We start from the raw sequence: 25317 nt of genomic DNA on the forward strand, positions 1-25317 counted from the left end.
ATATCTAATTTTTTTTTCAAGATTCATCTTGTTCTAAAAGGAAGAATATTTTGCTAACTATTCATATCAATTGTCTCAAATCCTCTATGGAACAAGGTAGACTATAATTGTTCTTGAACTAAACTAATATGTCTATTAAGCTTCTGGAAGAGACCTCAGGATATGCATATATATTTTATATATATATATATATATATATACATACACACACACACACGTATATATGATATGTGTGTATACACACCGATATATATATATATATATTTACTTATTTTAAAGTTTTTTTTTAAAGTTTAAGTAATCTCTATATCCAATGTGGGGTTCAAACTCATGACCCCAAGGATCAAAAATCAGGCTCCTCTGAGCCTGCCAGGTGCATTGAAGGCAAATATATTTTAAAGAAGACATAAAGATAATGAATAATGTTTTTCTGAAAATAAATAAATTGGAAAAAAAATAAAGAAGACATAAAGGCCAACAGCCATAAAGGAAGAGATATAAAAACTTCTGTTTGTCATCAATACATAATAAACTCTTACAAATCAATTAGAAAAAGACAGACAATTCAATTAAGGAGTAGGCAAGAAACCTGAATAGACATTTCCTGAATAAGGTTATCCAGATGGTAAGAAAACTTTTTAAAGGTTTTCAACCTCATTAGTTACTACAGAAATGCAAATCAAAATCGTAATTACTATTACCTACCAGAATGGCTAAACTGGGAAAGACTGACCAAAAACTGACATTAACTTCAGTGTTTATAAGGAAGTGGAGCAAATAAACCTCTCCTACACTGCTGGTGGAAATGTGAATTGGTCCAACCACTTTGGCAAACTACTTGGCAGGGGATACCATAGTTGAATATACATATAACCTAGGACCTAGTAAACCCAATCTGGGAGAATATACTTAACAAAAGAGTATACATGTGTAGACTAAAAAATTAAAAAAATGTCAGGACACCAGGGTGGCTCAGTCAGCTAAGCGTCTGCCTTTGGCTCAGGCCATGATCCTAGGGTCCTGAGATAGAGTCCCGCGTCAGGTTCCCTGCTCAGCAGGGAGCCTTCTTCTCCCTCTGCTTGTGCTGGGTCTGTCTCTCTCTCTCTGACAAATAAATAAATAAAATCTTAAATCAGAAATGTCTGTATTAGCTGAAAACGGGAAGCAAGATCAGAATTGATAAATAAAATGTGGTATATTTACACAATGGAATATGACACAGAGATGAAACTCAATGAACTATTACATGCAACAGTATGGATAAACCTCACCAGCATAATGATGAACACAACAATCTAATCTCAGTATGAAGTTAAAAGCTGGCAAAACTGCCACCTACGGAGAGGGAGGTCAGTTACTGGGTATGAGCAGGAGGGCTCCTGGGTGTTGGGTAACGTTCTATTTCTCGATCTGGGTGGCAGTTAAACAAGTATATTTAACTCATGAAAATTCACAGAGTTATACAGTTATGCTTTGCTTACTTTTCTTTCTTTTAAGATTTTTATTTATTTATTTGACAGCGAGAGATCACAAGTAGGCAGAGAGGCAGGCAGAGACAGAGAGAGAGGGGGAAGCAGGCTCCCCGCTGAACAGAGAGCCCGACGTGGGGCTTGATCCCAGGACCCTGAGACCATGACCCGAGCCAAAGGCAGAGACCTTAACCCACTGAGCCACCCAGGCACCCCACTTTTCTGTGTGTATATACACACAGAAGTATAATATGTGGAGTATAATATACCCCAACCCAAATTTATAATGACAATGATGTTATGTCACTCATCTTTTCATATTGAATTGAATCTAAGGACTGAATCTAGGACAGTCCTAGATAGTCCTAGACAGTCCTAGGACAGTCCTAAAATATTATAGACTGAAACGGTAATACTAAAGGCAAGGAAATGAATGGGTAAAAGGTAAGTTAATTCAAATCTCACAAGGAGAAAGTTTTACATTTATAATGATAGAAGGGAGGGTCTATGAGAATTATTACTTTGGCATTTAAAAAAAATGCAGCTTTAACATCTTCAAGTACCCATAACACTGCTACAGCTGGAAGAAATTCCGGGATCATCCCGAAATTGCCAATATATTGTAGGTATACAGACATTCTTCGAATTGTCGCCAGACCAAGTGATCAAATCAACAAAAGCTCACAAGCCCAGAGGTATGAGCAACTTTACTAGGATGAAGCAAGTGCAGTTTTAAATTTGGATGCTTGAATGTAAATGAATATTGCCATAACTTTCTGAGTGACCTACCTTTGATAAAAGGACCCATCACTGCACCTGCTTAGCTCCACAGAACAAAAGGCCTATCCACCTGCTCCTTGAGTAGGCCAGCTACTTGTGGCCCATGTAAACATTGCTGTGACCCTGAGGAGGCAGCAAGAGGAAGCTGTAACCACTCTAACCTGACATATGGCCTCCTCCTGTATCTTATGCACACCCGAGTCAGCAGTGTGTCTTTGGTTGATCTAATTATCTGGCAGGTAGAGACTATGCTGCATTTCCTAATGAGTGGATTAGGATCCTTTGTGAACAGCACAGAAATTGCCCAAATATCATATCATTACAGATTTTTTAAAGGCTTGAAATAAATATCTTAAAAGCAACCTAAATAGGAAGCCCTTGTAATAGTAGTAGTTTCCCAAGTTTCTCCTTGTTAATCTTGCCACTCGGGCTGACTGCTTCTCTACAAAACTCTGTTACTCATTTATGAAACACAAGACAATCATAACCTCGGTGATGGCTGCTATTTTCAAAATTTCACATGTTCTTCTACAATGTCACTCTGCTACTCTCCCATCCAGTGGTAAAGGCTATTTCTCCTCTTGAATCAGGGAAGGCTTGTGACTGTTTCCACCAACAGTACAGGGCAGCAGTGATGCTATGAGAAGTGTGAGGCTGGGTCATAAAAGGGAATGCAGCTTTCGCTTGTTGGCTGGAATATGTGCATGTGCCCGAGGCCTGCTGAAAGTCTGCTGTGTTGAGATTTTTATGCTGTGAGGAAATCCAAACATATGGTTAAATCACGTACAGTCTACACCATCCCAGCCCAGATGACAGACATGTTAGTGCATAAGCCTTGGAATGATTCTAGCCCCCAGCCAGAGTCACCCTCAAATTCAAAGTCTTGCTGGATGAGGTCCTAGATATCACAGAGCAAAGACAAGCCATCCCCACTCTGCCCCTCAGAATCCATGAGTATGATAACATAGAGGCTTGAAGCTGTTAAGTTTGGGGGCAGCAGTGAATGGGAAAACCACCGAAGGGCTGTTTTAAACTTCCAGTAAGATGTGTGTATGCAAGTGCTCTGTACATTTTGCTTCTTACTGCCTCTCATAATTGAAAGCAAGAATGGAAGGCTGCTGTCGCACAGAACAGAACAAGAAAGGAGCTATGGGGACAGTGGGGCAAGGAGAGCTGGGAGATGAGGGAGGCATGAGAATGAAATGGAGCAGTGGAGTGGGAGGCAGGCTTGGGCTCCCATTTATCATCAAGGCCCTTCTTCGACTTGCTATGTAGAATCTGAGTATCTTTTGAAATTAGGGCCAAGAAGATCTCCTTTAAGACTAATGATGTACTGTGTGTTGGCTAATTGAATTTAAATTTAAAAAAAAAAGAATGAATATGGGGTATGAGGCAATGAAGAATCAAAGATGACTCTAAGAAATTTGGCCTGAAAGTCTGAAAAGACAGTTACAGCAGGAAGAATGGATCAGTTAAACATGGATCAGTTAAACATGGGACTACAGGTGGGACTAGTTTGGGAAGATAAATAGTTCAGTTTGGGATATCTGAAGTCTAGTAAGATGTCTACTGGACATCCAAATGGAGATGCTGAATTGGTGGTTATATATTTGAGTCTGGAGTTTAGTGAACAAAGTGTGGCTCTCCATACTCCAGTTAGTTCAATGTTTACATTCCAAGGAGAAATAGGGGTCTGTCTGAATATCCATTTATTCCTGCTTTCAGTATCATTCATGATTGATAATATATTGTTAAGTGAAACAAGAAAGTTATAGGACATTCCCACTTATTTCTATATACATAGATATGTGTGTGTATAAGCATATATACTATGCAGTTAATGTTTTGTATTCTAATTCATTTTTGCTTTTACAGTAAATCAGCACTTCACCTATAATGTTAAAAACATACACAGACACACAGTAAATATATCAACCACTTGCCTGTCATACAAATTATGAATGGTCCCTTTCAACCAAACATGAACCACTGTTTTCCTTCCACTAGAACCTTTAGCAACAGAAACTAATTTAAAAACACAAATAAAGACCTAAAACAACAACAAAAAACCATCTGAAGCTTGTTTATTATTGACTAGTGTAAAAAAATTATCCATAGTCTACCTACAAACACATAATGAAGTTAATACCATCTTTATTTGATGAACTTGTTTTCAAAAAGTTCTTTGTGGTGGTCAACAGACTAACGTAAACAGCTCGAACTTACAGCGCAAGCTGGCTCTGTGATTGTCTGTATCCTCCCCTCAATCACCGCCACCACCCGCCCCCCGCCCGGCGCCGCACACACACCCTACACTATACTACACTGAAGAGACAAGACAACTGCACAAAGGACAATGCAACAAAGGGAAAAATCTAGCTTGAAAGCTGGAACAAAGATTCTGAAAGAATCTGCTTCCCTTACTCTGCTGTATCACTTTCCCCTCTTTTCAGTTGTTACAGCATCCAGGGATCAAGTCAGTTAATTTATATACATCCAAAATTACTTCCGTAATTCCATTAGGAAATAAAATTCTGAAGCATTTTGAAAATCTTGTAGATTAGGTGAAAAATAAAAAGCAAGTGTTTGGTTTATTAGTATTTAAGTTTCTCTAGCTGATTGATTCATCTGTAGGTTTTAGGCAAGTAACTGAAATACAATCATTAAAATATTACCATTGTGATAGATTGAAGATGGTCACAAATCTTCCAATCATCCTTCTGTCTACTTCCCTCCCCTTCAGTTTGGGAACTCTGTGACTGCTCTAGTGTGATGTGGTGGAAATAATGCAAGAAATGTGCCAGTTTCTGAGCCCCAGCCTTAAGACTAGCAGCTTCTACTTGTTATCTCTTGGAATACTCAATCTTGGAGCCCAGAGCTGCTATGTAAGAAGTCAGATTGTCCTGCTGAGAGATCGTGTGGAAAGGTCCCAAGACCATATGCGAATCTGGGCAGTGCAGATCATAGATAGCATCAACTACATGGTTACAGTGGTGAATAATATCAGTAAGGTTCCTAAGGCTCCTGTGCTCATGTAGCTTTGCGTTTGTAACGCCTCTATCAAAGAGTAGCAGAGAAATGCTATGTGTTCACCAAACTGTTTCCATCTAGGCACACAGCAAGACTGCATTCCCCAGCCTTACTTTGCAGTTAGGTGGGCCAATTGAGTGACTTCTGGCTTATGGAACATGGGTGGATAAGCCACTTCAAATCCCGGTCCCCCCCACAAATCTACCTCTATAACCCTCCATGCTGTCTTGTCTTTTCTTGCAGACTGGATTTAGAATTGGGGGTGGGGGGGAGTAGGGAGTGGAAATGGGCCTATCCAATAGAGGATCCTACTCATAAAAAGAGCCTGAGTCCCTGAAGGACTACATGGGGCAGAGGCGACTCACATCCCAACCCACAATGGATGGAGATATGTACAAGAAACAGAAAGTTCACCGGGTTAAGATGCTGAGACTTTGGGGGATGTTATACTAAATGGCCTATCTTGTCTAATACAAAGAAGGATTAATAAAGAGTTATCTCCCAAAATTTCCCAATATTGGGAAGTTATTTCCCCAAATTTCCCAATATTGGGAAGTTATTTCCCAATATTTTCATGTATATTTTAACGTAAATAACTACAGCAGTCCCCCTTTATCTGTGGTTTCCCTTTCTGTAGTTTCACTTACCTGTGGTCAGCCACAGACTGTAGGCAGATGACCCTCCTTCTGAAGTATACTTGGTCAATAGTAGCCTAATGCTGTGTCACAGTGCCCATATCATTCACCTTATTTTGTCTCATCAGAGTTGCATTTTATCATCCCACATCATCACGAGAAGGATGAGTACAGTATAGTAAAATATTTTGAGAGAGCACATTCACATAACTAATATTGTTAAAACTGTTACATGTTATTAGTAGTTATAATTATTAATCTTTTACTGTACCAAGTTTATAAATTAAACTTTATCTTAGGTGTGTATGTGGAGGAAAAAACATAGTATACACAGAGGCTGGCACTATCCATAGTTTTGGGCATCCACTCAGGGTCTTAGAACATATCCCCTGTGGAACTGGGGGGGGGACCACTATATTGTATTACATTAGACTTGGTCTTAAATTTCTTTAACAGATTTATGTTTTAGAATATTTTCTCTAGAGAAGTGAGATTTCTACCAGTAAAGAAAAAAGTAACTAACCAATTCGGTTTTAGTTTTATTGAAACTAATATGGAAGAGCCAACCCAAACAATGTATTAGAAGATTTTTGTTTTTATATTCTGATACTGTTTATATCCGATTGTGAACTGCTATAAGAGTCTTTGTTAAAACTTTAGCCTAGAATTAAGGAATGTCACCATGCTCTTAATGTACACTGATTTATGATTTTTAAAAAGTGGAAGGCAGAATTTTTACAACTGAATAATTATTAACATTTCTTCTTTACATGAAAGTAACACATGACCACTAAAGATACTAGTTTTAAATCTAAAAGCAATTACTGTAAGGTCTCTTTATAAAACATTTACATTTGTTTAGATTTGGCAGTTATGTCAGAAGAAAACACTTTTATTTGTGGCTTTTGAGAATAAACCTACTATCTTCTAATTTCAAAAACTGTTTAAATATTCTCTCAGTTATATAAATAACCAAATTGTTACAAAGTACCTCCCTAACTTCTAGGAGTTTTATAATCTATGAAAATAACAACAATGAAGACATACAGAAAGAAACACTAACACAAAAAATTATAAAATTAGCCAACAAAAGAGCAACACAAAAGCAGTATTCTGTCACACAATGTGTGTGGGGAGAGAAGGAACATATTTGGACAGAGTGAAGTATGAGTAGAGAAATCCACATCTCAGTTCGAAGTAGGAAAATATTATTAAAAAGTCACCCTGGTAGATTTGTGAGAGAGAGGATTTAAAAAAATAAAACTGAGATTTCTTAATGATTCAAGAATTATGTTTTCTTCCACAGCTGCCTGGCTTACAAGGCACTCATGGAACCAAGGTAGGTGGGGTTGGGGTTTAGTGTCTATCACTTTCAAAAAAAGGAGTTGTTCAACAAATGAGCAGGGACACATGGATATCCTCATGCAAAAGAATGGCATTGTCCCTAACACCTCACACCACATAAAAAGTTAACTCAAATGGATCAAAGACCCAAATGTAACAGATAAAATTATAACATTCTTGGAAGAAAACAGGTGTAAAAGTCAAGATATTGGTTTAGACAGTGATTCCTTAGATATGACACTGAAAGGACAAGCAGCCAAAGAAAAAAATAGATAAATTGGACTTCATCAAAACTAAGAACTTCCGTTCTTCAAAGGACACCACCAAGCAAGTGAAAAGGCAATTCACAAAAGGAGAAAATATTTGTAAATCATGTATCTGATAAGAGACTTGTATCCAGAATATGTAAGGAACTTTTAGAACTCAACAATAAAAAACAAATAGCTCAATCTTTAAAATGGAAGAAAGATCTGAATAAGTTCTCCAAAGAAAACATATATATAGGGGGTATACATGGACGCACTACAAAAAAATGGGATATCCCAAAACTGGTCTGGGGACGTTGTTGCCTTGTTCACCAACAGGTCAGATTTGCAGCAGCTGAGAACATCTGTTCCGAAGTGAATGTGGTGGAATATAAAGAAGTAAACTGAGATGATTCACTTTGGCTATTTGAACAGTAGTGTTTCATAGGAAGAGAAAGAAAGTCACGTTGCTCTTTGTATTAAAGTAGAAAAGCTCTGTTTCAAAAAGAGCTTACAAATGGCTTCTAAGCACATGAAAGATGCTCGACATTTCTGTAGTTTCATCATTACTTGATGAAATACAAAATATTTCACCAAAATTTGATGAAATATTTGATGATTGATAAAACATCAATATTTACGGATGCTATCACTATGAAGCTGCTATTACAGTGAAAAAATCATCAGGCAAATGATAATTAAACTTACAGTAGATATACTTCGGATTCACTAGGGTGGCTATAATAAAAAAGAGAATAACAAGCATTGGTGAAGATAGGGAGGAAATGGAACCCTCATACATTGCTGGTAGGAATGTAAAACGATACAGATATTCTGGGAAACAGTTTGACAGTTCCTCAAAATGTTAAAGATACAGCTACCATATGACTCAGTATATCTACCCCTAGGTATATACCCGAGAGAAATGAAAACATAAATCCACTCAAAAACTTGTACAAGAGGGGCACCTGGGTGGCTCAGTTGGTTAAGTAGCTGTCTTCAGCTCAGGCCATGATTCTGGAGTCCCGGGATCAAGCCCCGCATCAGGCTCCCTGCTCAGAAGGGAGTCTGTTTCTCTCCCTGTCCCTCACTCTACTTGTGCTTTCTCTCTTTCAAATAAATAAACAAACAAAAAAAACTTTAAAAAACTTGTACAAGAATGTTTGTAGCAGCATTATTCATAATAGCTCAAACATGGAAACAACCCAAATTTCTATCAACTGATTAACAAAATGTGGTCTTATCCATACAATGGAATATTATTTGGCCATAAAAAGTTAATGAAATACTGATACATACTACAACATAGAAAAACCCTGAAAATACTATGCTGCGTAAAAGAAGTTAGACTCAGTACCCATACACTGTATGATTCAACTTCTATAAAATGTCCAGAATAGGCAAATCCACAGAGAAAGAAAGTAGATTAGTAGTTGTTATAGACTGAATTGTGTTCTCCCAAAACTCTTATGTTGAAGCCCTAACTCCTAGTGTGACTATATTTGAAGATGGGGCCTATACAGAGATAACACAGGTTAAGGCAGGTTATAGAGTGGGGACCTAATCTGATAGGATTGGTGACTTTATAAGAGGAAGAAGAGACACCAGATCTCCATCTCTCTGTCTCTCTCTCTCCCTATGTGCACAGAAGAAAGGACGTGAGAACACAGTGAGAAGGTAGCTGCCTATAAGCCTGAAAGAGAGGCTTCACTGAATCCTAACCCTGATGGCAACTTGACCCTGAAGTCTAGAAGTCTTCAGATTGTGAGAAAATAAATTTCAGTTTTTTAAGCCACCCAGTCTGTGGTATTTTGTTATGACAGCCTTAGCAGACTAATACAGTAACTGCCAGGAGCCAGGGGAAAGGGAAAATGAGGAATAACTGCTAACAGATGTGGGGTTTCTTTCTGGGGTAATGAAAATGTTCTGGATTTACACAGTGGTGATAGCTGAATAAGTGTGAATATACTAAAAACCACCATACAGTTTAAAAGGGTTAATTTTATGGTACGTGAATTCTATCTTGATAAAAAAAATCGGTATCAATTATATCTCAATTTTTAAAATATTAAAAAAAAAGCAAGTTGCACATTGATAAAAGTCCACGCTGGTCATGTGACAAACCTGGAACATGATTTGACTGACGAACTTAGTGAAATCCCCCTACCTTCCATTTTCCTTTTTCTTTTTCTTTTTTTAAGATTTTATTTATTTATTTGACAGAGAGATAGTGAGAGAAGGAACACAAGCAGGGGGAGAGGGAGAGGAAGAAGCAGGCTCCCACTGAGCAGAGAGCCCGATGCGGGGCTCGATCCCAGGACCCCTGGGATCATGACCTGAGCTAAAGGCAGAGGCTTAACCCACTGAGCCACTCAGGCGCCCCACCAAGCATTTTATTTCATGCCAGCCTTGGTGCAAAGCACCGGGAACACAAAGACCAGTAAAGAAAAATGGCTTCCAAACCAGTCATCACTCTTGAGGAGCTGAACTTACTACTTCTCTGGCAGAAAAGTCCTCTCCCCTTTTCACAAACCCAAGTTCTCCCCTACTTAAGCTTTCTTCTCAAGTTTTTGTAAATGAAGGTTGTGTACTTACAATCAATCTGATATTCTAGTCATCCCCTCTCATTTGGGTTTTATGTGTTTTACAAACGAAATGTTTTGGCCCTCTATTTACAGATGCTATCACTATGAGACTGCTGTTATAATGAAGCAGCTTCTCATGGGGTTATAATATTAACAGGATTATTACGAGGTTATGTAATCAATCCTCTGTTTCTCTTCAAAGACTAGTAAATGCTACTGATTGTTGAGTCAGACTTGGAAATCCTACTCTCCAAAACTTTACCACAGTTTCAGACTGGACTTCAAATAGTAAATGGGCACATATTCTATCCCTAAACAAATGAGCTTGACTTTAACTACTGACTTACTCTCGCTTGGTATCATCTACCATGTCTGAGTGAATTGGTGAACACGGTATGTGACTCTGTATTATGAATGTATAATTAGCCAAGCAGTCTCTCCCCAACCAGCACACAGATAACTGTTAAGAGCAATCATTCCCTAAGTCAAAGGTACAAGCATGCAAATACCTGAGGGAAGGCTGTGGAACAGTGTCTGGACTGGCTGGTACCTGGACTCCCTTTTCCCATTCTTCCTTCCATGTATCCGCAAAGAGGTAATAGCTGTCTGGATTAATGTGATGAGAATCTGGAAGTTTCATGGCACTGATGAGGTCCTTTCGGAATACCTGAGAAGACATTGGACACATCTTGAAAAGACCATCACTATGAAACTAACACCATTTATTTAATGTTCTTTTAAAAAAGACTATCCTCACCTACTCTTCAACAAGAGAGATCTCTAACTTCCTAAATGGCCGGATCAACTTCGATTTGGAAAGGGTTTGAAGTACTGACAGGGAAGCCAGTTTGTTCTGGATTTAACAGTTTGTTCTTGAATTATTTTCTAGAGCTCCTTGAATTTAAATCAACAGTACAGGTTACTCTAAAAGTCTGATAAAACAAACCTTAACTTTCTCAAATTAAGCAGTTTTTAAGTATCCTCTGATAACTTCTAATTATTTATTTAGGCATCACCTTATTTTTTATTTACTTAAAAATTATTCTACTATCTAGGGCGCCTGGGTGGCTCAGTGGGTTAAGCCGCTGCCTTCGGCTCAGGTCATGATCTCAGGGTCCTGGGATCGAGTCCCGCATCGGGCTCTCTGCTCAGCAGGGAGCCTGCTTCCCTCTCTCTCTCTGCCTGCCTCTCCGTCTACTTGTGATTTCTCTCTGTCAAATAAATAAATAAAATCTTTAAAAAAATTATTCTACTATCTAAATTTTTTTTCTTCCTGAAATTTTAATAGGAATTATGGGTTTTTTTTTTGGAGGAGGGAGAGGGAGAGAAAGAATCTTAAGCAGGATCCATGCTGGGATGTGGGGCTGGATCTCACGACCTTGAGGTCAATAGCTGCACTGAAACCAAGAGTTGGATGCTTAACTGACTGAGCCACCCAGGTGTCCCTACTTAGAAATCAGACATATGGAAAAGTTACAAAAATAGTACAGAGCTCCCATATACCCTTCATATAGTTTCTTCTAATGTTGACATCTCACATGACCAGAGTACAATGACCTAAACCAGAAAATCAGCATTGCTACAATACTATTAATTAATCTACAGACTTTATTAAAAATGTTACTAATTTTCTGGTTAATATCCTTCTGTTCCAGAATTCAGTCCAGGATCCCATATTGCAAATAGCTGTCATGTTTCCTTAGTATTGTCCAATTTGTGACAGTTTCTTAGTTTTTGTCTTTCAAGACCTTGATACTTTTGAAGAGAACTGGTCATGTATTTTAGAGACTATCCCTACAATTTGGGTTTGTCTGATGTATTCTTATGACTCAAGTTAATCATCTTTGGCAAGAATACCACAGAAATGATGCTGTGTCCTTCTTATTCCATTATATCAGGGACATATAATGCCAATGTCCTACCAGTGGTGATGTTAAACTTGATCATTTGGTTAAGGTAGTGTCTTGCTGGTTTTCTCCACTGTTAGTTTGCTGTATCTCCCTTTGTAATTAATAAACATCTTAGAAGAGATCCTTTAAGATTATAACAACACCCTGTTTCTCCTCAAACTGTCATGAGCTTATTTGAACATCCACTGGTGGATAGCTTGCCTGCAAGAATTATGACTGTGGTATCCTAATGGTGATTTTCTATTTCCCTCAGTTCTTCTACATTAATTGGAATTCCTCTGTAAGAAAGATCTGTCCTTTCTTCCCCCTTATTTATTTATTCAATTATTTAGTTATATTATAGGCTTGTGGATATCTGTTTTACTCTTTGGGTTATAATCCAGTATTATTATTATTTTTGTTGCTTAAATTGTTCCACCTCTGATCACTGGGAACTCTTTTGGGTTGGCTACTGCCTGTGCTCTTTCAACACATCCCATCTTTTTTTGAGTATTTCTTTAATTTCCTGTATCACAACATACCCAGGCATGTTTATATCTTCTGTTTATAAAAGCTATTGATTCTATATGTTAACTTCATACCCTGCTATCTTACTGAATTCTTTTATTGCCTGAATTAGTTTTTATCATTGATTTTCCTATGGTTTTCTAGCTATATTATCATATCCGCAAAGAGAGTTTCACAACTTCTTTACCTAGTCTTGGTCTCTAATTAGTTTCTCTTGTTTAACTGCATTGGTAAATACTGTAGTAATATTTAGAATAGTAATGGGGATAGTTGACAATATTTGCCTTCTTCCTGAAATTGGGGAAAATGATTTTAGTGTTCTTCATTAAGATACTAGATTGAAGACTATGGTGTGTATATATATAGTATCTATGTTAAAATTATCTTATAGTTCCTTATTCTTGAATGTTTCTGAATGCTTGGGTATTGAATTTTGTTAAAGGCTTCTTCAGGTATATGAGAATAATTATAGTTATTTTCCTTAGATATATTAATTTGCTGTATGATCATATTGTATTTCTTTTTTAAAAAATTTTATTTATTTGACAGAGAGAACATAAGCAGGAGGAGCAGCTGGCAGAGGGAGAGAGAGAAGCAGGCTCTGCACTGAGCAGAGAGCCTGACGTGGGGCTCGATCCTAGGAGCCCAAGCCAAAGGCAGACGCTCAACTGACTGAGCCACCCAGGCACCTGATCGATTATACTGTATTTCTTTTTTTTTTTTTAAAGATTTATTTATTTATTTACTTGACAGAGAGAGATCACAAGTAGGCAGAGAGGCAGGCAGAGAGAGAGGAAGGGAAGCAGGCTCCCTGCTGAGCAGAGAGCCCGATGCGGGACTCGATCCCAGGACCCCGAGATCATGACCTGAGCCGAAGGCAGCGGCTTAACACACTGAGCCACCCAGGTGCCCCTATACTGTATTTCTTAATACCAAAACAAACTTGCATTTCTGGAATGAATGTCATTTGGTCATGACACACTTCTTTTTTTTTTTTTTAAAGATTTTATTTATTTATCTGACAGACAGAGATCACAAGTAGGCAGAGAGGCAAGCAGAGAGAGAGGAGGAGGGAGCAGGCTCCCCACTGAGCAGAGAGCCCGATGCAGGACTCGATCCCAGGACCCTGGGATCATGACCTGAGCTGAAGGCAGAGGCTTTAACCCACTGAGCCACCCAGGCACCCCATGACACACTTCTTAAATATGGTATTGTATTCTGTCTTCTAATAGTCTATTTAGTATTTTTGTATCATATTCAACAGTGATATTTATCTGAAGTTTCCTTTCTTTTTTAAAATTGTCTTTCTTTTCAGTTTACATATCAGTGTTATACATGCTTCATAAAAAGAATTAAAAAAACAAAAGGAATTAGAAAATTTTTGTTCTGTTACAATGCTCTGGAATAACCTGGGAATTACTGGGACTATCTGGTCCCTAGGAAACCATCCGGACTTGGTGCTTTCATTGTGGGGTAGTTGTACAGAATTAAGAATATTCTGTACATATTCTTTAGAAATTGATCCTTTAAGCTTTCTACCTCTAATGGATTCAATTTTGGTAATCTATATTTCCATAGGAAGATATCTTATCCAGTTTTCAGATTTATCTCTGCAGAGGCTTGCATAGTATAGGCAGTTCCACTTTGCACAGAAGTGGGACCTGAGAAATGACAGTGCATGTGGAAACTGTGAAAAGCAATCTTAATTATTAATGGGGAAAATTATGATTTTTCTATGACCTTTAAACATTTTGGTCAAAATATTAGAAACTCTCAGTGCTGGCTATAAGTATATAAAAAATGAAAAATACAACAATTTAGTATACTGTAATTAAACATCAGAAATATTGAGAATTAAAGTAATTTTTATAAGAAAATTTGTCAAGAGTAGGTAGTCGTATAATTTAAGATATGGAGCAAACTGAGACAGAATGTTTTAAACTATCATTTTTAAAAATCTATGATTTCAGTTTGTATTCCTCTTTTCACCCAACAGTTGTTTAATAGAAGAGTTTAAAATTTCCACAGGAAAGGACCTTTCTGTTTTTGTAATTTCTGATTTTACCAAATCGTGATGGGAGTATTGTTTATATCATGTCCATGTAATAATGGAAATCACTGTTTTCCTTGTGACTTAATATTTGCTATATTTTGTGTGTGTACCATAGACATTTGAAAAGGTATATTCCCTATTACCTCTAATATCAAGGTTTCAAGTTTGATATATATTCATCATCTGTACCTTAATAAGCTGCTTAAGTTGTTTATATCTATCTCCTCTCTTAGTTTTTTGTTCACTTAATCTGAGAGAGGTGTATGAAAGCCTCCTATGATCAGTGTGTTTCAACCTTGACTCTTCCAAGGCTATTGCTCCACAAAGGTGGTCGCTGCATTAGTCAGTGTATAAATATTCCTAAGTATCACATTTCCATGGCGAATTGTAGTGTTTAGCACTAAAAAGCCTTCTTTGTTTTGCGGGGCTTGATTTCTACTTTGAGATCAGGCTCACTCCTCCTCCTACCATTTTCCTGGTACACCTTTGTCCATCTCTATTTCTAGCCTTTCTGAGTAGGTGTTTTAGGTATATTCTTATATACAGCATATACTTGCATCTTGTTTTGTGAGCCATACATTTTTTTCTTTAATAAATGTTAAGCCCATTCATATTTACTGGCATGTCTCAGATATTTGGTCTCAACTCTGTTATATTGATAATTATGTGGTAATTTCCTTATGCATGTCTCTATCGGATGTGTATTGTTTGCTCTTTTAATCACTTTTTTTTTGCATTTAAGAAGGTTTATAGTTGTATTCTATTTGTTATCTTTGTACTTAGATCTTTAAAAATGTTCTTAGTTTCATTTTCTTTTTTAACCTTTTACTATCTGGTTTATCAGTTTTATGGTTCTCAATGAGTTCCTTAGGGGTGATGAGGATAGGAATGTAATGTCTATTGTGGTAGCCAAGAAGACCCCAGAGTGAGCCTTAACCCTACCCGTGGCAAGGGAGCCCTAGCTGTGTGAAAAGTTCAAAGGCCAGAGGTAGAGGATGATGATATGAGTACAGATACAACTTGGACTTGGGGGAAACAAAGAGATTCCCCGTAGTTCATTTTCTGTACTCAAAGCACTATCAGATATAGTACGGGAACCAGGATCCACCTGAAGTCTGATGTACTGTTATCCTCTGGTTGAAGGGGTCCCTGGATAACTAATGGGCACAGAAATATGCTCACCTTCTGGGACACATGACTTAAATGGCTGTGGAAGCCTAAGCTTTGTGATTCTGCCCTTTCCAACAACAGAAAAAAGTATGCTATGAGGTCTTAAGCTAACTGGGAATGATGTCAGTGATGAAGGCCCAGCTGAAGTCTAAGGAATGAGGTAATAAACTTTCACACAAAAGTATACATACACTGACACTACATACATACACTCAGAATTAGAAATTAGAAATATTCATTTCTAATTCTGAAAAAATTCAACCATCCACTGGCAGGCTGAAAATAAGCAAGTCCACATTTCTGGAAGATCAAAGGAAAAAATGCTATCAATCAAACATTTTAGTCCTTAATGTTAATAAAGGTTCTCTGAGGAGAAGCACTGTTCAAATTATATGTAACATGAAAGTGCAGGCACAGAGCATGATCCAATAAAACAGTTAATTCTCCACTGGTGCAGTTCTGTTTAAACCGACAACATTTCAGAGTACAGGACTGAACTATCACATAATCAAATGATGCCATTTAAATGGATAAAGACTCATTCCATTTGCTTCTTTGCAGGGACAACTCTGCAAATGCCTGTTGCTTTCATTTAGGGAAGATTAAGAAATAATATGATCTGAGCAAAGTAGAGAAGGAAACCAACCTTAAACATGTTGGTGGCCAGGTGGCAACAAAATGACCTCCCTACCAAGAATCCTTGCCAATTAAAGTTAATTGGGTACTGTGCAGGGAGAAGGCTGTCTGTAGAAGAAAAAAACCTGGTGGTTTATTATATAATGCTTTGTACAAGGGGGTAAAAGAGGATCACAGTCATATCCATTTAACATGTTTTGCATAGCGCTTGGTGTTCTGGGTGGTTGGGGGAGAAACTCAACCACCATTTTCCTGAACACTGATCCATTTCTATAAAATACTAGAGTGCCTTTAATGAGCCAGTGGTTAAGTAGTGGTAGCAATTTGCAGTTGTGCTAAATAAACTGTTCTCTTTGGGAAAGAGTGCTATGGGAAATCCTACTTTAGATCTGGAAAGAATACTAGGACTAAGTATTTTCAACCTAAAATATTTCATTGTTTTCCATGTGATACACTTTACAAAATAAATCAACTGATTGCAAACCATGCTTAGTTAATAATGTCACACCAACTCATCATATAGCTTAAGCCATGTCTTTATACTTGATATAACTGCTTATGAAAATCTGTTCTGTATAGTTTCCTAAGTAGCCTGGAACATACTGTAGTGGTTTGAACAGTGGCCCCCAAAAGATATGTCTACATCCTAATTTCTGGAATCTATGAATGTTACCTTATTTGGAAAAGGATCTTTGCAGATATAAATAATTTAAGGATTCTGAGATGAAGTGATCATCCTAGAACATCTTGGTGGGCCCTAAATCCAATTGACAAGTATCCTTACAAAAGAAAAGCAAAGAGAGAGATTTAAGACAGAAGAGGAGGAGGCAGCGTGATCATGGATACAGAGATTGGAGTGACTCATTGATCCAAAAGTCAGTAAATGCTGACAGTCATCAGAACCTGGAAGAGGCAAAGGATGGAATCTCCCCCAAAGTCTCTGGAGGGAGTGCAGCCTGGCCAATTTTGGGCTTCTGGCCTCCAGAACTGTGAGAAAATCATTCCACTTGTTCTAAGCCACCCAGTTTGTGGTAATTTGTTACAGCAGCCCTAGGAAACTAATACACATGTTTACCAAACAGAAGAGTAACTCGAAGACTCTAGACAAAGAGATAAAAAGGCAGAGGCCAGTGAAATCTGGCCCTTGTCCACAGCTTCAGAAATACCAAACCTCCAGGGAACAGACATTCTGTGAAGTCTGAGAAACCTCAGACTACAGGAACACCAGTCAATTCAGACCTATTTTTCTTAAAATGAAGAATGAAGGCTAGATCTAATGACTATTATAATTTTCCTTCCATCTTTAGAGAAAAACAGCAGCCTTACATGATAAGCCTGATCTCAATTTTATAAGCTAGCTAGATTAAATAGCATCAGATCCAAGGTTTCTAGAGAAGCATTTTTACTCAAGGCAGAGTACAAGAGTCTGCTTTATCTCGCTGTAGAAACATCCCAAGCATGAGGCAGAACATAAAATGCCGAATAAAGGATAGGAATGTAAGCTCAGTACTCAGGCAGATATCTGCAAAGTGATAGGAAATATATTTACCAAAGTGGTCTCATGAATCTGCTTTTGATAAGAAAAGGAATTTGGGGTTTTTAAAAAAATGAATAGAGGCAAACAAAATAGCTTTAGTGTATCCTGGGTAGAGAGGTATGAGTTCCCTATACATATGGAGGCACACACATATGCACAAATTTGTATATATTGTCATAAAGAAACAATAAAAGGATAAACCAAAAGCTTTTTCAAAAAAATGGCTACCTCTGGGAGTGAGGGAGAAAACAAGGAGAGAAAGACAAAAGCTAGATCTCTCTGTATGTGTTTTGTGTCATAGTTAGATGTATAAACCAAGCAAGTATCTTACACAGTCAAATATGAAATTAAAAATCTTTAACCAACTGAGCCACCCAGGCGTCCCAAAACTAAAAATCTTTAAAGAAAGGAATATGGGTCCAAGGACAGACTACCCAAACTGGTCTACTGGTTTCACCAGCCAATTTGGGACAAATTATTTAAATTCTGTGTCTCAGTTTACTCATCTGTAAAATGGGGATAACAAAAACACCCCATAGGGGTTGTTATAAGAATTAAATGGCTCAATTTATGTAAAGGGATTAGCGTGGTATTATGCTCATGGTAACTGCTGAATAAATTCTAGCTGCACTTATTATTTTATCATCATCATCATAGTCTCGGCTTTACTTCTAAAAGCAGAAAGAAGTATGCAGCTAAGTTTTCCTATCTATCTAGTCCCTAAAAGTAATCATTGATGGGGTAAAGGAGATGTGAGTTCATGGCTCAACTAAAACATGCATGGTTCAGCTCCAAAAGATAGGATTTCCAAGAAAGAAGCCCACCAAAAACTCCAGCCAACACTCTATAGGGCACAAGGTAATGCAGAACCTTCACAAAATAAAACATGGCATTTGATGTTAAAGATTATGAATGAAGGATCTAGATGTTGACATTGATCTAGGTAATGAAGTTGAGAAGTTTTACAAGTTCTTAATCGTGTGCCTATTCTATATGCACTGGTAGTTTCCCCTAAAAGTTCTTGAAACAAAAAAGCTTTGTACTTACCAGATATCTGCTCATTTATGGTCAAAGAGGGGATTCACAGACAAACATACAGCCCAGAAGCTATGCCAAGTCCAACAGTGCATGTACATCTTGGCCCCTCAGATGTATGCAGAAACAAAGGAGGCCTCACTATGCATTCAATTAGAATATCAATGCTTATAACCTGCCAGAGCCACAATGAAAATGTCCTTCATGGACAGTTCTGGCTTTTACTGCTCTCATTAACATCTCTCAGTGGGCAGTTTCTTAAAGCATAGCTAGTCTGAACATTTCTGTGACATTTTTTAGAGGAAAAGTCAAAACATTTACTTCCTGTATGACACAAAAGGGAAAATTGTCTGGTCCATGTGAATGAAGCAGAGAAACAGATTAGTTCTGATTCACAGTCACTTAAATATGAAACTATACACAAATGACCACAAACAGATGTGTCACCCCCAAAGCACAAAAAAATCAGCTGCAAATGTGGTAACTATATTTAATCAAAAGGAACTAACTGTAAGTGATTTTCTTAGAATTATACAATCTTCAGATGGAAAAAAAAAAGGTGTTCAGGTAATCTAAAAGAAACAACCACTTAAAGCAGAGAAAATCTAGCGAAGAACACAAGTTTGTTCTTATGACACAAGGTACCCAGTATTATCAAGCTACTGTGTCCCACGTTAATTTTTCCAATGGAGCAAAGCTTATTCAATTTCTAAGTTTGAAACTTTAAAGATCATGCAAATATTTTTTCACAGAAATATTTTTCAAATTGCTTAAAATAATTCTCAGTTTTCTTACAGAGAAAAAACGGCATTTTTGATGGCTTTGGGTTGACATCAACTGAAACATCAATTACCATAAACAAATGTACTTTTGGGCAACTTAGGTAGGTTTGATTATTACCCTTACCCACTACCCAACAGAGGTGGTATGCATCCCAGTGATGGGGGAGAGGGAGTAATTGAGTCTGAGTTTGAGATCTGGGCAATTTTCATGTAAAAGATGACATCTGAGGTTTACTTTGCAAGTTTTTCTCCCATTCCTCACTATCCTTTCCTTGTACAGTAAGTGTGCATTTGCAAGCCTGGTAGTTTTTATCTACTGTAGGTCAGAAAACCAAATAATCAAGCATGTTAGAAATACAGGCTCTATTTGAGGGTGTGTTCTCTGCTGAGTTAAAATGTATGAGCTTTTCACTCTGCTGCTATAAAAGTTTGCTGCTTTGAAAGTCTTAGACATAATAAATGAGACTATGGAACTACAGATGATATGCCATCAATTCTTTAAGATAGGTTATGTCTTATAGACCAGTCAGATGATATACATGAAAATATTCTGGCTTTTGAGAAAGAATAGAAGACTTTTTAATACATTCAAATTAGTTGTCTAGTACTATGTGCTTTTTCTAGGGCAACTGGCTTTTAAAAAAAAAATCTTTTTTTTTTTTTTAAGATTTTATTTATTTGTCAGAGAAAGAAAGAACGACCAAGCAGAGGGAGTGGCAGGCAGAGTGAGAAGCAGTCTCCTGGCTGAATAGGGAGCCCAAAGCAGGACTGGATCCCAGGACCCTGGGATCATGGCCTGAACTGAAGGCAGACGTTTAATGAAGTGAGCCACTCAGGTGCCCCTAAAAACATCTTTAAGAGTATGGACCTTTTTGAGAATCAGAAGTAGGCTACTAACATATGTATACACAACAAAACAATTTAAAAACCCAACAAAACACTTGAAAAACTTACCCTTGAAAGCCTGTATACAATTTGTAGAAGCTACCAAAGCCCCTGAATAATACGTTCAACTCACACACCCCAAGAACTCTTCTCTAGAGGATAAATCAGGGGTAGGCATAAACAGGAATCCCACTGAAGCACTAAACATCAAAGAAAATATGAATCTATTAATGTAGCTGATTAAGCAATCATTTATACTGCATTTCAGTGACAAACTCCCATCACAAACAAAAGGTTTCAGTCAGAAAAAAAGAAACTCCCATCCTTACAAGAAGAAAAAAGACAAGACAGGCATCAAATTAATGATTTTTTCATGAACCCTTTAGAGAAATGAGTCACGGGACAAATGGCCAGCTCAAGGAAGGACAACTGTGCCTGCAGGGAGACACAGGACAGGAGCTTGTGCTTACCTGGGGCAGAAGCCACAGCAGGAACGTTTAACATAGAAATTTTGACCAATTCCTGGGGGCAAAGTGGGGACAACCAAGAGAGAATGAAGTTCCTGGGGGCTATAGTGAGAGCGGGTTCCACCCCTCTTGTAAGCTTTTTCTCTAGAAACCCAACTAGGCTCTCACAGGGAAGATGGTGGAAAATATGGAGAAGGCTCTCCCAGTGGTGCTGTCTGGGTCTCTGCTGCTCTGTATCCTGGCTCCCTTACTGGAAAAAAAAAAGAAAAAAAGCTTCACCTGCACGGGAAGGCTATCTGGTGAGGGCACTGGTGTAATTTCACAAGCTCTGGGAAGAAGGGCAAAGTATCCAACCCCAGCCTTAATCAAGAGGTGGGGGAACCTTAAGGACAGAGACTGAGCATACCGTAAGATACTGGCTACAGGCAGATGGTTGGGGGGTGGACAGGAGGCTCAGACAAAAGAAAAGCTCTAGAGTCCACTTCCTCATCTCAACCCCAGAAACAAGACTACTATACATCTCAAAGACTGAGAGTAATCAGAAGGTTAGTGAACAATGTCATTCTCCAGTGCTCTACCACTATGCTAAAGCCTCCAGTGATAGTAACAGTGGCTTATATTGGGAGAGGTGCAAAAGACAGAATCTCTCCTGAGGACAAGCACAAAGGGAAGATTCTAATCCAAGACCTCAGAGACCTCAGAGAAAAACAAGGTCACCAGAAGAATTAGAAGGAGGTCTCTGGTGCCCACAGCAGTAACACATTTCAAATACCCTCTTACACTGGGAGTGGGAGTATAAACTGATGAAGCCCTTTTGGAAAATAGCCTGGCATTTCCTCACACGGTTAACTAGGGTTAGCATATGGCTCAGCAATTCCACACCTAGGTATATACTCAAGACAACTGAAAACATATGTCCACACAGAAACTTGTACATGAATATTCACAGTAGCATTATCCATATTACTCCAAAGACAGAGACAACCCCAATGTCCATTAATTAATGAATGGATAAATAAAATGTGATATACCCATACAATGGAATATCATTTAGTCATTAAAAGAAAAAAACTACTGATACATGCTCTAACATGGATGAACCCTGAAAACATTGTGCTAAGTTTAAGAAGCCATACACAAAAGGCTGTATATTAGATGATTCCATTTATATGAAATGTCCAGAACAGGCAAATCTGTAGAGACAGAAGTTAGATTAGGTTGCCAGGGGCTGGCAGTAGGGGAATTAGAGAGTAACTGCTAATGGGTAAGGGGTTTCTTTCTGGGGTGATGAAAATGTTCTATATTTAGACTGTGGTTATGGTCATACGGTTCTGTGACTAGACTAAAACCTACTGAATTATACATTTTTAAAAGATGAACTTCATGGTATAAGAATTATATTTCATAAAAGATGTATAAAATGTTTTCTTTTTGAAAAGGGCAACTGTTGTGGCATCAGTGAACATCAACTTAGAGGCCCTGACATCCACTCCCACCCAACAATAACAAAGTACCCCTCCTCCTTAATGTGGGATCCACACAGACTGGGTAGGGAGCCTGGACTGTCACTACCACCCAGTAGTAATGTAGTACCCCTCACCACCTCCACTACCGCTGCTATCAGTAGAGGCAACAGGGTGGGGATTTCCACCCCCACCAAGTAATAGGGAGTCACCCCTCTCCTGGTCCCAGAGAGATAACAGAACTATCTTCCTAGAGACTAACAGAAGTGAAATGGGAAGCCTACGAATTCTGCAACTGGTGGTACAGAGTCAGCACCCCACCTCCCCACTGGCCTGGTTACTACAGAGGCTTATTAGAACAGATTTAAATAAGACTTACTATCTGATAATATAATACCAAAAAAGTCCAGAATACAACAGAAAATCACTTATTGTACTAAGAACTGGGAATGAGAGGAGAAAATCAATAGATACCAACACTGAGATGACACAGATACTGGAATCATCCAACAAGGAGTTTAAAGCAGCCATCATAAAAGTGCTTCAATAAGAAATTAGAAACACTTTTGAAACAAATTGAAAGTTTCAGCAGAGAAATAGAGGGTATAAAGAATAACCAAATAAAAAAACTGAAATGGAATAACCCAATAACTGAAATAACAAACTCAAGGGATAGGCTCAATAGAAGAATGGAATTAACACAATAAAAAGAATCTGCCCAATCTGATCAAAAGAAAGAATATATAACTGAAAAAAAGAGAAGAGTCTGAGGGATCTCTGGGGAAGTAATGAAAGATCTAACATTCATGCGATTGAAATCCCTAAAGAAGAGGAGAAAGAAGATGGAGCTGAAAAAATGGATGAAGAAATAATGTTGAAAAATTCCCCAAATTGGCAGAAGATATAAACATAGATTCAAGAAGCTGATCAGACTCCAAACAGGATAAACCAAAAGAAATCCAAGCCCATGCACATTATAATCAAACTTTGGGAATAAAGACAAAGAAAAATCTTGAAAGCAACTGGAAAAGAAATGACTGATTACCTGCAGGGGAGCAACTACTTGAATGAGAGTAGATTTCTCACACGAAACCATGGGGGCCAGAAGAAAGTAGTACATTTTTCAAGTGCAGAAAGAAAAGTACTGTCAAGCCAGAATTCTGTATCAAGTGAAAATATCCTTCAGGAATGAAGGCAAAATTAAGACATTCTCAGATGAAGAAAAACAAAGAGAACTGATCACCAGCAGACTTACCCTAAAAGAATGGCTAAAGGGAGTTCTTTAAACAGAAAGGAAATGAACAAAAGGAATGTTGGGGCATCAGGAATAAAGGAAGAATCAGAGTAAAAATATGGGTAAATATAGTAAACTATCCTTCTCTTGAGTTTTATAAATAATGTTTGTTGTTTAAAGCAAAAATTATAACATTGTCTAGTATAGTTCTCAAGGTATGTAGAAAGAATATTCAAGACAATTATATTATAAAGGTGGGGATGGATAAATGAACCTAGATGGTAGTAAGGTTGCTTTTCTTTTCTTTCTTCTTTTTTTTCTTTTTAAGTAGATTCCATACCCAACATGAGGCTTGAACACATGACCCTGAGATGAAGAGTTGCAGGCTCTACTGACTGAGGCAGCCAGGTGCCTCAGTGGTTAAGGTTTCTGTATTTCATTTGAAGTGATAAAATGTAGAGAACACATTAAAAAAGATTCTCCTTTTAAAGGTTGCATCCCAAGAGCAACCACTAAAAATCTACACAAAGATATACACTCAAAACCATTAGAGAAAAGTCAACATGGAATTCAAAAAAATGTTCAAGTAATCCACAGAAAATAAAACAGAGAAACCAAAAAACAGAGAGAACAAATAGAAAACAAACAACAAAATGGCAGACATAAGCTAAATCATACCAAAAGTTACATTAACTATAAGTGGCTTAAATATTCCAATTAAAAGAGATTGAAAGAGTAGTTTTAAAAATGACCTAACTGGGGGTACCCAGGTGGCCACCCAGATGGGTTGAGTATCTGACTCTTGATTAAGGCTCAGGTCATGATCCAGGGTTGTAGATCAAGCCCTGCATTAGGCTCTTCACTCAGCAGGAAGTCTGCTTGAGATTCTCTCTCTCCTGCTTCCTCAGCTCCTCCCCCAAATCATGCTCTCTCTTTGTCTCTCACGTAACATATCTTTTTAAAAAAAAGACCCAACGATATATCACCTATAAGAAATTCACTTCAAATATAACCATATATTTGTTACAAGTAAAAGGATGGAAAAATATACAATGTAAACATGAATCAAAAGAAAGCCACAAACTATATTAATATTAGACATTGCAGACTCCAGAGCAAACAAAATTATCAAAGACAGAGAGGGACATTAAATGATGCTAAATTCACCCAGGTATAGCAGTCCTAAATATGTATGCACCTAACAAAAGAGCTTCAAAATATATAAAGCAAAACCGACAGAATGGAGAGGAGAAAGACACAAGTCCATAATTACAGCTGGAGACTTCTACAGTCCTCTCTAAACAATTGATAAAATTACTAGGCAGAATATCCATGAGGATACAGAAGAACACTGTCAAGGACCCAACAACAGCATAATACACAGTCTGTAAGTATCCATAAAATGAAACATTTACAAAAGAAAAACCATATCCTTAGCTATAAAACAAACCTTGACAAATGTAAAAATATGTGAAATTGTAGAGATTATGTTCTCCATAAAAACTGGATTCAGACTAGAATCAGTAACAGAAAGAAAGCAGGGAAGTCTT

General features: G+C 37.7%; 1 protein-coding gene across 1 annotated transcript in view; it reads right to left on the reverse strand.

The window, feature by feature from the left end:
* Nucleotides 1-25317, reverse strand: part of JADE3 (jade family PHD finger 3) — a 132799-nt gene that overhangs the window by 31670 nt on the left and 75812 nt on the right. Inside the window, exon 4 of the mRNA XM_044234794.1 lies at nucleotides 10598-10755. Within this exon, the coding sequence (XP_044090729.1) occupies nucleotides 10598-10755 (158 nt within the window). The remainder of the gene's footprint in view (nucleotides 1-10597; nucleotides 10756-25317) is intronic.

The sequence above is a fragment of the Neovison vison genome, chromosome X (genome assembly GCF_020171115.1).
Source record: "Neovison vison isolate M4711 chromosome X, ASM_NN_V1, whole genome shotgun sequence".
NCBI lineage: Eukaryota > Metazoa > Chordata > Mammalia > Carnivora > Mustelidae > Neogale > Neogale vison.